Raw genomic sequence first — 16,567 nt, 5'->3', positions numbered from 1 at the left:
TGTCCAAGTCATGGAGTTGAACTTGTCAGCACACACATATTTCTTTACTTCTCAAGAATGTCTGTATTTTCTCTGTAATACTAATGGATGTCATGACTTCTTTGCGGACTCCAAAGTCATTCACAATTTTACAAAATCAAGATTAACAATAATTTGCACTTCTATTGAAATAAAAATCTCACTGCATGTTACTCTGATGGCATGTTAATCAATTTACATGACTAACACCTTCCCCCTCATCTAATTGTTAAGGATATTTACTGCAGACCATGAGCCTTAAAGGCATTCCTGCAAATCACATTTTGTTATAGGTATTAATAGCTACTGGTTCCAAATAGTTTTCTATAAAAAGAGTAACTGCACATATTAATGTTGTAGCATATTATCTTTCTGTTGTATACAACTGAGTGATGTTTAAATTAGCTTAAGTTACCTACATCCTCATGTGTCACTTACACTTATGGTAAGGACATTTGCGGCCTTCTCTTGTACCTGTCCTGTCTAGAGTCACAGTACCATACAATAGCTCATCAGAGCCTCTCACTCCCATCGAGTTCTAACTACTGATTCTGTTTTCACTCTCTTTCCTAGTTTGAAGTTCTAAACTTTCCTTATGTGAAACAAGATACCAACTTCAGTAGAAATATTTTTAATCAATATTTATGTTTTGGGTACTTCTACAAACAAGATTTACCTCTAGCACTCCACCAACTGCTACTAATAGTTTTTAGATCTCTTTTATTTCATACATGAGTTGGCACATAGAGAATATTGGTGCACTCCACAATTTCTCCTGACTCCCTCAGGAACATCTGTCATTTCTACTGTATTTTGCAGATACATAACAGAGGCAAGCATGTTAAAAACAAACAAACAAACAAATAAACAAAACCATCCAATTCATTTCCTTGGAAACGGATGAATAGTCACAATTGATTACTCTCCATAAAGAACTGCTCAAAAACACAACTTTTTAAAAGATGCTTTGAGTCTCTTCATTCACAAAAGCTGTTAATAAAAATCATCAATGCTCAGATTCACAGGAACCTTGTCCATTAACGAAGGTGAATTCCAAAGGAAGTATCTAAAGTGAAGCACATGTACTATGTTTTCATCAGACTATATTAGATACATGAAAATAGAATTCAAAAAACAAAAAATGTCTAGGATTTATACAGAAATTAAACACAGACATTCTAAACATTTGTGAGATGGAAAACTGCCACAAAAATAAACTTCTGTTACTATTCTATGAATTATTGAGGACTAAGCATATACTTTTTTCTTTGTTGTTGGCAGCAATCTATCTGAAAGCCTGTTTTTTTTTTTTTCATTTTCATTAAACAGTAGATTAATGGTGTCAAGACAGTCCTTTTATAAGGACTCCTTTATAAATTCAGATGACACTCTAGCAGTGGATCCTCATCACAGTTCTACTGTGAGGGTCATAAGTGCCCTATTCACAACCACACAAGAAAGCATGGTAGAATAACCAGGCAGTACTTGGAACCATGAGTATCTGCACATAACTCTTGTGCAAGACATTCTTTCCACAGGAACTAATCAGTATCCTTGGGTTCCTGATCACTAACTAGTCCACTAGAAATCCTTGAATACTCATATTTAATTCAACCTTGCCTGCACTATATTAAAGTGGTAACTAGTAAATCTGGCTTTCAGAGTTAGAAAAGGCCCATGTCACATCTGCAATTGCTTTGAGTGAACTGGAACCTCAAAGAAGACAGCAACTCAAACCTTTCCAGTGAGATTCACTTCCACCTTCACCTTAATTATCTTTCAATTTCAGACTGAGTTACCATATACTAGTACGAGATGAGATTAAAAGGCACACCATATAATAGTAAGAGATGAGATTTTGCTAATAACTTGTCCAGAAAGAAATTATTGTCTCTGCCAGCAGGTATGATCCCCATATAAGCCCCTAAATGATGCCCCAAAAAAGTAATATCAAAGCAATCCTTCAAAGGTCTTCTATGCTTCTAAATGTTAGGTCATTAAGAAAACAGTTTCCAAGGATGTTACCTGAAATTACATGTATGAGAGATGAACCACAAAGGAAGATATAACACATTTGAATTTGAAAATAACCCATCTATATTTAACCTTAGGTATCTGACCCTTGATGAGGAGTTTGCTCGCACACACTTTTGAAAGGCCTAAGTACTGGCAAAGGGTATGTGACACTGATGCTCACAAACTAAGAGTTTAGTGACATTCAGTTTCTCAATCTTCCTGAGGAAAAATTGAAAAGCAACCAAGGATTAAATGAGAAATGAAATAAAATGATTTATGAGGCCCCTCAAATCTATGGAGAATTTTAGGGAACATTTTATAACGAATTAATAATGACATAGTCTAGATATATATAACAATAAAAGATTACCAGCCATCTACTATTTCTGTGTGCTATATCTAAGTAGTTTCACTTCAAAGATAAGGTTTCCTCACCAATTCAGTCATTCTTTTAAATAAAGGCAAACAAACAAATGTTACTATTAACTGCAGCAATATGTTCTTCCAAAACTTCCATAATTAAAAAACATGGAAATAAAATTAAATAAGATATTTCTGTAAATATCTAACAAAGTATGTAAATAAAATTCAAAATAAAATTGCTAATTATATTTTGTATTTATAACAAGCTCCACTAGGAGAAACCATCTTATACAAATACTGGTTTTACTTCTTTGGCTTAGCATATACAATCACAAGCTATGTTTTGGCTAGTTGGATTTAAAGCCCATGATACAAATCTAACAATTTATGTATTATAGTATATTTTCCTGAATTAAAAATCATAAAATTATTATGTCACATTTATGGATACAGTAAAATAAGATTAAGGTTATACAATGAAATATCTAAGCTTAAAGATAATTTTGTTCCTTTATATATGCCAAAAGAGCTAATTAAGACTAATTATTTCTAAAGGAACATAAAAATTAACTTAATTACAGTAATAATTTCGCTTAGTCAAGATAGAATAATTTAAGATAGAAGAGAATTATTTAACTTTACTGAACTAGCAAGTCCTGATTTTCACCTTTGAAAGCCCTTTGAAATACATAATCACTGATGCAATGCTCTGTGAAATTTTCTAAGTGTGAAGTTTATGAAACGCTACAGTTATAATTAATGGTAAAAGAACACCTTATCTAGGAAAAACAGACCGACACAATTACATTTAAATTATTACTTGATAATAAATTTTAATTTTTAAAATATCGTGTTTTAAGATACAGGTAAAAATGGGATCCTAGAAGCTTTGCAATGAGATCGCTTGCATGCACTCACTAAGCTTGCACGGCCCTGGGAATGCTCAATCTTTCTTAGCATCAGGAAGATTTCGGTTAGATCACATAGCACGCACATAATATCAAAAATATTTTATTGGGCTATAGTTTACAAGGATAGGAGTTTATTTTCTTTATGTTTTACAGAAAGAGTGTATTGCTGGCATATTTTGTTATTTCTGTTTGAAAAGTCTTCAGTAAACTGACAATGAAAGTGTCTTTCATATGGAACAGACAGGACACAAGAATAAGTACTCAATGAATATCAGATCCTACTTCTATCAACATACGACCAACCTTATGACCTGTTGCAAAGAGTACAGAAGAGAGTTGGAACCAAAAGAACATTTACCTTTGCATCACATAATTTCTGATGAGAACTTCCAATGTACTTTTGCTTCACAAAAAATCAGTTTAACACATTGGGTTTAAAAAATGTTTACACTAAGTCACAGTAAAGCAAGAATATTTTAAATGTATTGGCTAACATTTTAAACTGCTCTTTCTTATTTCAAAGAGTCTAATTTTAGCTGAACCAAGATGAGATGAAAAATAATTGTTTGATTTGTTTTCCATGGTAATGAATAATTACTCAAGGTAGTTAATATTTGTAAAAGATAGAAAATCCTATCAATACAATACAGTGGTCCAATTTAGTTACTGAAAACAGATTCCAGAACAATCTTCAACAAGCTATTTGACTCTACTCAATATTACTCATCTACTAATCTATTGCTTAACAGCTTTGCAAGCTCATGAAGGTTACACCTATATGTTTTCTTTAAAGGCAATAAAGACAAGTATTTCTGGAGATTAAGTACTTCAGTAAAAGCTAAGTCCAATGGCCAATTTAAGAAAACTAATCTTAAAATGGTCCATGGTATAGGGGAATGCCAGGACAGGGAAGCAGGGGTGGGTGGATTGGTGAACAGGGGGAGGGGGAATGGGTTAGGGGATTTTCAGGGTTTTTGGGGGGGGGCAAGAAAGGGGACAACATTTAAAATGTAAATAAAGAATATATCTAGCACAAAATGACTTTTAAAAAGCTCTAATAACATACTGTAAATTGCACTAATCCTCAATATCAAGTTCAAGATTTGAATTCTAGAGTGAGTTATCTGATAGTTCAGGAATTGAATAATGACATAATATTGCAATATTCAGGATAAAATAAATTCATCCTGCACAAATAAGTTACCCAGGTAGACACCAGAAATCAACTTTATTCTGAGTGAGTGAGTTTAACTTTGCATCTGTCTACACAGAACACAAACTTGGGCTACAGAACAGTAAAAAGTTTTTATTTCAATGTACTGTTTTGTACATGGAAAATAAAACGCTTCTGAATGAAACATAGAAACCAAAGCAAAACTCTACTACAGCTTAGCTCAATTTCCCTTAAAAGCTACTGAAAATGAAAAACTATTGTAACTTTGGCATATACTTATTAAACAAATCTTTTCAAAAGTATATTGAATATTCATTGGAAAATTAAAATGTTTTAGGGTAATTCTTATTTGGAAAAAAGTTAATACTGACTAAACTAAGATAATATATCCTACTTTAAGATCCCAGTCATCTTTATGAGCAATAATCATAAAACCGGGTTCTACACACCCTCACATAGCTAACTATCTGTATTCACCACTGTGGAAGCTCTCCTGTGTGGAGAGCTGCTCTGAGCACCTTATGAATAAAAGGCTCTCTTGCTGATTCACTGTATTATATCCTGGTCCCTGGGAAAAGTGAACATTAAAATACTGGACAGCTAACAGCAGATGGTTATTATAAACAGCGTGCTTTAGACATCATGGACTTTGAAATAATTAATGCAATAATAATAGATAAGAATCCAAGGAAGCACACAATGGCCTTAGATGCGGAAATGCATTGTTATTAAAGAGGACTACAATGACGTGGTTTCTATCAGTCATAAACTAAGAATAAAATGCATATCTTTATAAGTTGGAAAAAGTGAGATTGATGATAAAAACGAAGTATAAAATCTAAAACCAGAATACTGACTTTTCCACTTTCTTCTCCTTGATGAAATAAATAAAACTTAAATATTAAATAAATATATACTCTAAAATGAGTTCTGAAGAAAAATATTCCATAAATATTGTTTAAAAGGCCCAACCAACCATTATTGTGGTATCAGCACTAAGATTTTATAAGAGTTATTCATAGAGCAATATATTATTGTAGTAATTTTATTTATAATACTCCAAACTATCATCTTTCTAAACCTTCATTGAAAAATACAATCTCTTCTAGATAATAAAATTATAAATTCCAAGTAATTCTTAAGGACTGTCTAAATAGCAAGGCATTTTCTCTGGTTTTTCTTCATAGCATTTACTTTAAGATATAGGTCATAAATGTATTACACTCCCCTTAGATGATAAATAACACAATAATTTTTATTTAAATTTAGGATCATAAAGCATGTTTTTTGTTGTTTTTGTTTGACTGTTTTCCCTAAACTGATCTATTTTGATTTATTGGATCAAAATAAGCAAGCATCCAGTGAAAAATAACTGCCCAAAGGACACCACCTCAGGCTTCATATCACTTCAAAGCTCTTGACTTTCAAATCTCTTTATATTACACTGAAATGAAATAAAAGATAATCCATAGATGGGCACTCAGTGTCATAAATATTATATGTATTTTTAAATGTTTTATGAAATGAGTCTCAATACAGAAACGATAACACTACCAATACTAATACAGAAGTCTTCAAAGCCAACTCAGCTAATTTGAGAAAATCATGCCTTGCATTTTACTAGATCTTAAACTTTTCCCACAACTTTAAAACACAACAACCCATTAAAAAGCCAACATGTGTGTGTATATATTCATGAAGCCTTTCTTTATTATTTTGGACAGAAAAATAATGTTTGTCTATATAACTCAAAGTTAAAATCCAAAGCAAAGAGGCTATATAACGCTAAAATGAATCCTCAATACTTTAGAAAATACATGGAACAGAACTTCATATATAAGGTATTTTTAATAAAATAAGGGAAGCAGAAAGAAGCACAAATTCAACCTCATAAAAGACATTTCATTTTTACATGAATATGATCTAAATATTTTTGTTTCCCTCAAAAATGAAGTATATTTAAAGAAAAGCTTACGTTACTTAACACTGTTCTAACCTTAGATTATTGTCTTGCATTATAAAATGAGTAACACGTTAAGCCATAAACTATATAACTTACTGAATATACCTCACCTTAGTTTTTAATATAATCTGATAAGACTATGAACATTTGCTATGGCTACGTATGAATGTAAATAAGTCTTTTCCTTAACTGTTTATCATATTCTTTTTATTACATCTAGAATTGTTTCTTTCACTTTATAAAAGATTTTTATAATTGTTTATTATATTATGCATATATAATATTCCAAAAACATTTGTATTAGTACTTCAGAAAAGAGCAAAAGCTGTAATATATTACACAGCATGGACTACACCATACAGAACCTAATAGTGCACAGTAGACTATGGTCAGCAAAGAAAACTTACCAGACAGTTGTTTCTACTTGACTGTCATTGAGTTGTCGATTGTCCAGCTGGGCAAAAAGTGGGAAAAGTACTTGAATCCCTCCAATTGAATGGATTGCACTATGAATTGAATGTGTCACTATTGCTTTCACATCCTACGGCAAAGACAAGAATATCTGTTAAACCTCCATGACAAGATTCTCGTCACTATCTCTTTCCCTAGGTATCATGATATGGTTGGTGTATTTGATACAGCAAGAGTTCTCAAGAATGTAATTATTGATAGACACACATGTATACAGTAAAAGTAAAATATTTTTGACTAGTCACTTTAAAGCTCAAATAAGCTAAGCCATTATCCTGATCTCTGAAGGCATTATGTTATTCAAAAAGAAAGTATTATTATTGGGCTTAAGAACATTCAAGTAATTTTCAAGTTAGTAGATAAAACCTTCTCAAATCAGAATATTTTTTTATACCTAGCAACTTCATGTTCAGGAAGTCAACAGATTTTTATTTCAAAGGACACAGAAGCACATGACAGATGGGGCAAGTTCACATGTAAGTCAAAGAGCTAAAGAGGGAAACTTGGCTTACAAATTCAGAAGCAAAAGCAGCAGCAGCATTGTTGGGTGAGCAGTGCTTGCTGTGGGGAAGGAACACAGTCTGGGTGCTGGCAGCACAGGCAGAGCCCCGCCCACCCACCTGGAGCATCAGTGCATGTGGGGAGTGCACAAAGATGGAGGCGTTTTCTTTGGGTGAGGACTCCAGGCAAAGCTGAGCATCGGTGGCCTTGGCGTTGTAGGAAAAGGCAATACTACTCGCAAGTTTACCATCATACAGAACCTGTTTATGATGTTCTGCCAAATGAATATCACTCTCAGATTTAAACTTGAAGGTACTCTGTAAAAATAAAGTTTCATTAATACTCTTTTTAAAGAATCTTTAAAGAATCTAAATCTTTAAAGCAGAGAGACAATCAGAAGAGTGAACTATTGTGCTCCCTCCAAGCCTCTGGCACTACATGCCAGTGTTGCATATCTCGTTACTCACACTTCAGATCTGAGTCCTGTTTGATCTATGAACATTAAATATTTTCTTTGGAATATCTTAATTTTTAGATTAACTCAAATACTTAAGAACACTGCAAGCCAATTCAAAAAATTTTCTCCCTCTCGCCTGACACTCTCTGTAGTCTTTTTAACTCCAATCTGGATGCAAACCTCTAATTACCAGATGTAAATCAAGACAAAGGCAAAATGAGCAATTAATCACATGAATACAAAGCTGTAGATAGTACTTTTCAATTAAAATGTTTAGTTATTTCAATATTAAAAATAACCAATGCTGCCCTATTTGGATCAGATATTTTACTCTGTTTAAGTGAAATAAAGAACCTTACTTCTCATCTTAAGGTTTCCAATTTTAATTAATTTTTTTACATTCCACATTTCATTCCCCTCCCCACGCCTGTCCACCCTCTGACTGTTCCTCAAACTTCTGCTTCTCACTTCTCAAGATTAAAGTAACAGTTTCAAAATATGCCACTTTAAAATTAAAATTTTATTTTCTTCCCTATTTTACACTACAAAATAAAATTGCAGCCAGAATTACTAAAATTAGTAAAATTATAATTTAGGCAGGTAGTGACGCTGCCAAAAAAAGCAGCAGCCTGCAGAATGGTACAAGATTTCTAACAACTCCACATCTGACAGAGGAATAACATCCAAAACTATATAAAGAAGTCAGTTAATTAGGTATTTAAAAATTGAAATAATTCAATTAAAAACTAGAGTACAGATCTGAATCGAATTCTTAATAGAAGAAGTTCAAATAGCTAAGAAACACTTTATAAAATGTTCAACATCTTTAGCCATCAGGGAAATGCAAATCAAACTACCCTGAGACTCCATATTACACCCACCAGAATGGTTAAGATCAATTAAACAAGGGACCGCCTTATGCTGACAAGGATGTGGAATAGGGGGAACACTTATCCATTGCTGTTGAGTGGGCAAACTCTATTTAGAGTCACTATGGAAATTAGTGTGGCGATTCTTCAGAAAAATGGTAATGAATCTACCTTAAGATCTAGCTATACTGTTCTTAGGCATATACTTAAAGGGTGTTATTTTTTTACCGTTGGTCTATTCATGATATTCAAAAACTAGACACAACCTAGCTGTCTTTCAACAGGAGAATGAATGTACAACAAGAATGTTACTCAACTGTTTAAAAAAAAAGCATCAGGAAATTTACAAGTAGATGAAATGAGAAAAAAAATCATACTGAATGTGACAACCCATTCTCAGACAGATAAATGTTGCATTTTTATTCACTTATATATGGATACAAGGAGTTAAATAAATGATAAACAAGGTACAATTTGAAGACCCAGAAAGGTTAGGACCTCTCTAGAAGGGAGAAGTTTATATGTACTTATAGAGTTTATAGTTTATAGTTTATGGGTGGCCTTGGGTCGAAACAGAGAGGAACACGAATAGAAAGGTGAGGAGGAGAAGGGGAAGTGGGGTTGAGGAAGAGATCAGAGAAAGACAGCTACAACTGGGGAGCTTTGTGGGGCAGGATGGAAACCTAGAAGAGTGGCGATTTCTTAAAATATATGAATACAATCCTAATGGAGCATCTAAATAATGATGGAGACAGAGTATCAGCTGGCCTTCAGGTATCACCAAAGCTTCCAGTACAGAACTGGGTATATCCAATTGAGTTGTAGCCTAAGGCTGTCGCCAAGATACATGGGTTGTACTCCACCAACCAAGAGTAAGGTCCCTGTGTTAAAGAAAACATCCACAATTATCTGATTTTGCTGAAGGCCCGCTCCACAAGATGGAACCGATTCCCAACACTGTTTGGGTGACCAAGGACCGGAGATGGTATATGCCAGCTCAGTGCTTTGCTCAGCCACCATCAGACAAGCATGCTCCTACTGCAGATGGCAAGGAACACGACTCTCTGATGCTTGGGTCCCTTTTCCTTCTGTTGTTTGTCTCATCCAACCTCTATGCAATGGTTTCTAAATTATCTTAGTATAAGATGAAACAGGATATATTGTATGAGGAAAGAAAATATTTTTAATAAAAATAAAAGGAAAAAATTTAGATTTCTCTCTCAAAAACTTCCAAAATAGATTTGCATTTAAGAATTTTTCTAAATAAATGTTTGTAGGAATTTTATAAAGTTAGAACTTAGTTTTAGTTTCAAATTTCCTGGAAAAAATACAGAAATACATCAAAATATAAGTAAATGTATTGTAGAAAATTACTGCACAAACAGCATACAATATGTATTGCTGGTCGACATTATCACTCCTATGAGACCTCATGCTGTCTATTAACATGGCACAACAAGAAGACCTGAAATAGAGCAGTGGCTTCCTGTTCCAATGATGTCATATGTATTGGTTTTATGTAGAATAATAGAAACATTAGTGGAGAATATATGTAGTTATAAGAGGGTACAAACAAACTGAAAGAAATAGGTGAACAGTGTAAGATCACATACATTTATAGCTTACTACATACAAATTTCATTTCTTTTTGACAACTTAGGTGCATCAAAGTTTATGCAGAGAACCTGAATTCAAGTCAGGGGAAATCGGATTTAATTGGTGCCTTCAATTAGACAGCTTTCCAGTTCATAATGCCAAGTGGAACTGTGGGAGGACTTTAAATATTTTCATATCCACCTACTGCTTTATACACTAAACTAGTGACACTATTGCTATGCTCTGATAAATAACTCTTTGAAAGGAAGAACTTGTATATACATCTTTGTGAACCTGCATACATACTCTCACACAGCACATTACATTACGTAAAACCTACAGAACCAATATCCAAGAAAATAAATCACACAGAAAGGATGAGTGGAGTACTATTCAGCAATTAAAAACAATGAATTCATGAATTTTTTAGGCAAATGGATGGAACTGGTAAATATCATCCTAAGCAAGGTAACACAATCACAAAAGAATACACATGGAATGCAATCATTGATAAGTGGATATTAATTAGCCCTGAAGCTCTGAACACTGAAGCTACAATTACCATATCAAATGATTCCCATGAAGGAGGAAGAGGGCTCAAATTCTGGGAAGGCTTGATCCAGCATTGTAGGGGAGTACCAGGACAGAGAAAAGGGAGGGGGAAACGTAGGATAATGGATGGAGAAAAGAGGACTTATGGGACATATGGGGGGAGGGACTGGGAAAGGGAAAAGCTTTTGGATTGTAAACAAAGAATATAGAAAAAATATATATATAAAGAAAGGATGAGTAAACAGAATGATTTTTTTTTACAAAACCAGTTTACATTTATTCATACATTCATGCACAAAAGATTTACATGTATTATATAAACACATTATTGTTAACATGTAACATACATCATCCATCTTGATCAATTTTAAATTATATAATAATCTTTCCATAAATAATATTGGCAGCAATCCTTAACTGAAGAAATAAAAAGGGTCATAGAAATCTCCCAACCAAAAAAAGCACGGGACCAGATGGCTTCAGTGCAGAATTCTATCAGACCTTCATAGAAGACCTAACAGCAATACTCTTCAAACTATTCCACAAAATAGAAACAGAAGGAACTCTACCCAACTCATTCTATGAAGCCACAGTTACACTGATACCAAAACCACACAAAGATCCAACAAAGAAAGAGAATTTCAGGCCAATTTCCCTTATGAATATCGATGCAAAAATACTAAATAAAATTCTTGCCCACCGAATCCAAGAACACATCAAAACAATCATCCACCATGATCAAGTAGGCTTCATCCCAGGGATGCAGGGATGGTTCAATATACGGAAATCCATAAATGCTATCCACTACATAAACAAACTCAAAGAAAAAAACCACATGATCATTTCATTAGATGCTGAAAAAGCATTTGACAAAATTCAGCATCCTTTCGTGCTAAAAGTCTTGGAAAGGACAGGAATTCAAGGCCCATATCTAAACATAGTAAAAGCAATATACAGCAAACCGGTAGCCAACATCAACTGAATGGAGAGAAACTTGAAGCAATCCCACTAAAATCAGGGACTAGACAAGGCTGCCCCCTCTCTCCTCAAAAGTCCTTGAAAAAGAACTATCTTTTCAATATAGTTCTTGAAGTCCTAGCTAGAGCAATTAAACAACAGAAGGAAATCAAAGGGATACAAATTGGAAAGGAAGAAGTCGAATTATCACTATTTGCAGATGATATGATCGTATACTTAAGTGACCCTAAAACTCTACTAGAGAACTCCTACAGCTGATAAACAACTTCAGCAAAGTGGCTGGCTACAAAATCAATGCAAGCAAATCAGTAGCCCTTATATATTCAAAGGATAAGCAGACTGAGAAAGAAATTAGGGAAATGACCCCCTTCACAATAGCTACAAACAACATAAAGTATCTTGGGGTGCCTCTAACCAAACAAGTGAAAGACCTATATGACAAGAACTTCAGATCTCTGAAGAAGGAAATCGAAAAAGATCTCAGAAAATGTAAAAACCTTCCATGCTCGTGGATTGGCAGGATTAATATAGTTAAAATGGCCATCTTGCCAAAGGCAATCTACAGATTCAATGCTATTCCCATAAAAATCCCAACCCAGTTCTTCATAGAGCTAGAAAGAGCAATTCTCAAATTCATCTGGAATAAAAAAAACCCAGGATAGCTAAAACTATTCTCAACAGTAAAAGAACTTCAGGGGGATTCAATATCCTAGACTTTAAACTCTACTACAGAGCAATAGTGATAAAAACTGTATGGTATTGGTACAATATCAGGCAAGCGGATCAACGGAATAGGATTGAAGACCCAGAAATGAACCAACACACCTATGGTCACTTGGTCTTCGACAAAGGGGCTGAAAGCATCCAGTGGAAAAAAGATAGTCTTTTCAACAAATTGTGCTGGCTCAATTGGAGGTCAGCATGCAGAAGAATGCAAATCGATCCATTCTTATCTCCTTGTACCAAGCTCAACTCCAAATGGATCAAGGACCTCCACATAAAACCTGACACACTGAACTAATTGAAAAAAAAAACTGGGGAAGACCCTGGAGGACATGGGCACAGGGGAAAAGTTCCTGAATAGAACACCAATAGCTTATGCTCTAAGATCAAGAATTGACAAATGGGACCTCATCAAAATACAAAGTTTCTGTAAGGCAAAGGGCACCGTCAAAAGGACAAAACGTCAACCAACAGACTGGGAAAGAATCTTCACCAACCCTAAATCCGACAGAGGGCTAATATCTAATATATAAAAAAACTCAAGAAAGTAGAACCCAGAGAACCAAATAACCCCATTAAAAAGTGGGGTACGGAGCTAAGCAAAGAATTTTCACATGAAGAACTTCGGAGAGCTGAGAAACACCTTAAGAAATGTTCAACATCATTAATCATTAGGGAAATGCAAATCAAAGCAACCCTGAGATTTCACCTCACACCAGTCAGAATGGCTAAGGTCAAAAACTCAGGAGACAGCAGGTGTTGGCGAGGATGTGGAGAAAGAGGAACACTCCTCCACTGCTGGTGGGATTGCAAGATGGTGCAACCACTTTGGAAATCAGTCTGGCAGTTCCTCAGAAAACTGGGCATGTCACTTCCTGAGGACCCTGTTATACCACTACTGGGCATATATCCAGACGATTCCTCAGCATGCAATAAGGACACATGCTCCACTATGTTCATAGCAGCCCTATTTGTAGTAGCCAGAAGCTGGAAAGAACCTAGATGTCCTTCAACGGAGGAATGGATACAAAAAATGTGGTATATTTATACAATGGAGTACTATTCAGCCATTAGAAACAATGAATTCATGAAATTCTTAGACAAATGGATGGAGCTGGAGAACATCACACTAAGTGAGGTAACCCAGTCTCAAAAGATCAATCATGGTATGCACTCACTGATAAGTGGATATTAGCCTAGAAACTTTGAATACCCAGGACATAATCCACAAATTAAATGATGTCCAAAAAGAATGGAGGAGTGGGCCCTGGTTCTGGAAAGACTCAGTGCAAAAGTATAGGAGAATTCCAGAACAGGGAAGTGGAAAGGGGTAGATGGAAGAATAGGGGGACGGAAGAGGGCTTATGGGACTTGCGGGTAGTGGGGACCCAGAAAAGGGGAAATCATTTGCAATGTAAATAAAAATAAATAAATAAAAAGATGAGTAGTCATCTTCATTTAAATGCAAAAAAAAAAGAATGTTGTAATGATTGTGCAATACTTAACAAATATGTCCTGAGGCTAGCTCTATACTTTACATTTTCCCATTTATAGCATAATATATAATCCACCCTGAGCTATTTAAAAAAAAACACCCTAAAACCTAGAAGATACATCTCGAATCCTATCTTGAAAAATATGTAAGATGATCAGTTCATTTCTGAGCTACAATTTTTTGATAATTCTACTTGATCAGAAAGTATGATCCAAATTTAATACTCTGATATTCAAAGCCTTCAACAACTTAAGCTTACCAAAAGCATTTCAAAGCTTCATTATAAAGCAGAATATATAACTAGTGTTCTACCATCAAATCATGCCAAATGAGTCTATCCATACATATCCTGCACACCTTTGCTTCCATCCTACAAACCATGTCCTCTATCTCAAATGCGTCTGGAGTTGACTTATATTCTAAGAACTCTTTAAAATTCTTCCTTCTCTGTAAGATTTCCTAAATTCTCTAGGCTGGAATTAATCATCCTAGCATAAAACTTTGATACAAACTTGTATCCCTTTCTAATAAACATAACAACCTTTAATTATAAATAATAAGGAATCTAATTATATTCTCATAAACGAGTATAAGCTTAATCATTTAAATTACCAATGCTTAGAATACTTCCTTGAAATTTTCAATATATTAATTTTTTTCAATGGAGTGCCCTAAAACCAGCATTATCGCCCTGAAACATATAAGATTATTGGAAAGAATAAGGATTTATAATCACAAACATGGCCAAAATGTCAAAATTGGTAAAAACAATTTCAATGCATGTAATTAAGTCAGTACTTTAACATAGGAGGAAATGACTAAACCAATAAAATGCAAAGATAATGAAATATATAAAATTACCTATCATACCAATTACTGTCCCCATAATCACTGTAACATTTCTTGCATTTAAAAAAGAGGACATCACTGATATGATGTCCAATAGACATATCATTTAATACAATGACATTGTCACTACAAAAAGACTTTTCAAATATTTCATTTGCTAATATAAAGCAATTTCTGAAATGGATTCTCTTGCTATCTCCCTATCTAAGAGTATGGGTATTTCAGTAGACTGGAATTTTAAAAAAATCAGACTGAAGAATCATTCAGTAGTATAAGAAGGTAAGATATATAACTTATAGAAATGCCTGGAACAGAAAGAAGTATACGTTTATATGTATAAATACACTATACACACACACACACACACACACACACACACACACACACACATATATATTCAGAAAGTATACATCACACACACACGTACACACACACACACACACACACACATTAAATGTACACACATCCAGATGAACGCTCTACTTCTTTCTCAAGTCCTCCCATTCATTTTTTTGCACTAAATACAGAACGTCTGAGGTTGTGGACATAAATCTATTCCCACTGGATCAAAACTCCAAAATCCCCAACAAACAGCTGACATCCTGGTATCTCTTGTGTACCATTGGTAATAGCTGCTTTTTCGTAGGACTCATGGAGTTACACCCTGCTTATCTCTACAAAGAACCCTGAAAAAACCCTCTTCTGGCTCAGCATAGAGCTCCTTCGTTTTGACAAGTCCCAGCTGCGTTGACTGGTTATCTTGAATTCTGACCACCAAGAAAGTCAGGTATTCCATTCCCTGTGCTTCCCATATACAATCACAAAACCTAGACACTATTGTGGATGCCCACAAGTGCATGCTAACAGGAACCTGATATAGCTGTTACCTGGGAGGCTCTGCCAGTGCATGACAAATACAGAAGGGGACACTCTCAGCCAGCCATTGAACTAAGCATAAGGTCCCCAATGAAGGAGCTAGAGAAAGGACCCAAGGAGCTGAAGGGGTTTGCAGCACCATAGAAGGAACAATAATATGAGCCACCCAGTACTCCCAGAGCTCCTCCTTTTCCCCTCTTGCTTATGGATAAGCAGTTTGGCATGACTCCAGGATATTGGCCAGCTCCCAGTTGAACTGCATCAATATGAGCAGGTAGGCCATTTAATAAAGGAGCATTTCTATTCCCCTTCCAAGATGAAGCACAGGTTGTCCCTTTCCTCATATACCTGGTGGACACCGTCCAACTACCTCTGGCTGATTTCCCAGTGGTGAAGTATGCTTCTTCCTTCTCAGGCTTGGCACAGACCATATACTTGCTGGAGCCATCACACAAAACCTAAGCAACCCCGTCTTACAATTTCCTTAAGGACAAGAGCACCAAGAGCATATGCACAGCCCAATGTGAACTCCGTGCATCTCTTCCAGCTCTCGTCCTGCAGCACTCCTCACAAGGTGCTGTGCTCCTCGGTGTTGTAAGTGCTATGCCTTGGCCGTCTCCAGCTCCATCAATTGGAGTTGGCACTTGGAAACCCTTTGCTTGCAGCAGCCCTAGGCAACCTGTGCCCTCTCCATCGGAAACTGGTCCAAGTGCTCAACCCTCTTTCAACTGATTTTTAAGTGGAGTTAGTAAGGT

General features: G+C 35.1%; 1 protein-coding gene across 1 annotated transcript in view; it reads right to left on the bottom strand.

Moving 5' to 3' along the window:
* The window catches only part of Nbea (neurobeachin), a 583,161-nt gene that overhangs the window by 446,487 nt on the left and 120,107 nt on the right, over nt 1–16,567 (bottom strand). Inside the window, 2 exon segments of the mRNA XM_052180490.1 lie at nt 6,853–6,986; nt 7,537–7,734. Coding sequence (XP_052036450.1) covers nt 6,853–6,986; nt 7,537–7,734 — 332 coding nt within the window.

Source organism: Apodemus sylvaticus, chromosome 4 (assembly GCF_947179515.1).
Source record: "Apodemus sylvaticus chromosome 4, mApoSyl1.1, whole genome shotgun sequence".
NCBI lineage: Eukaryota > Metazoa > Chordata > Mammalia > Rodentia > Muridae > Apodemus > Apodemus sylvaticus.
The sequence above is the reverse complement of the archived record's forward strand: the minus strand, read 5'-3'. Positions and strand labels throughout refer to the sequence as shown.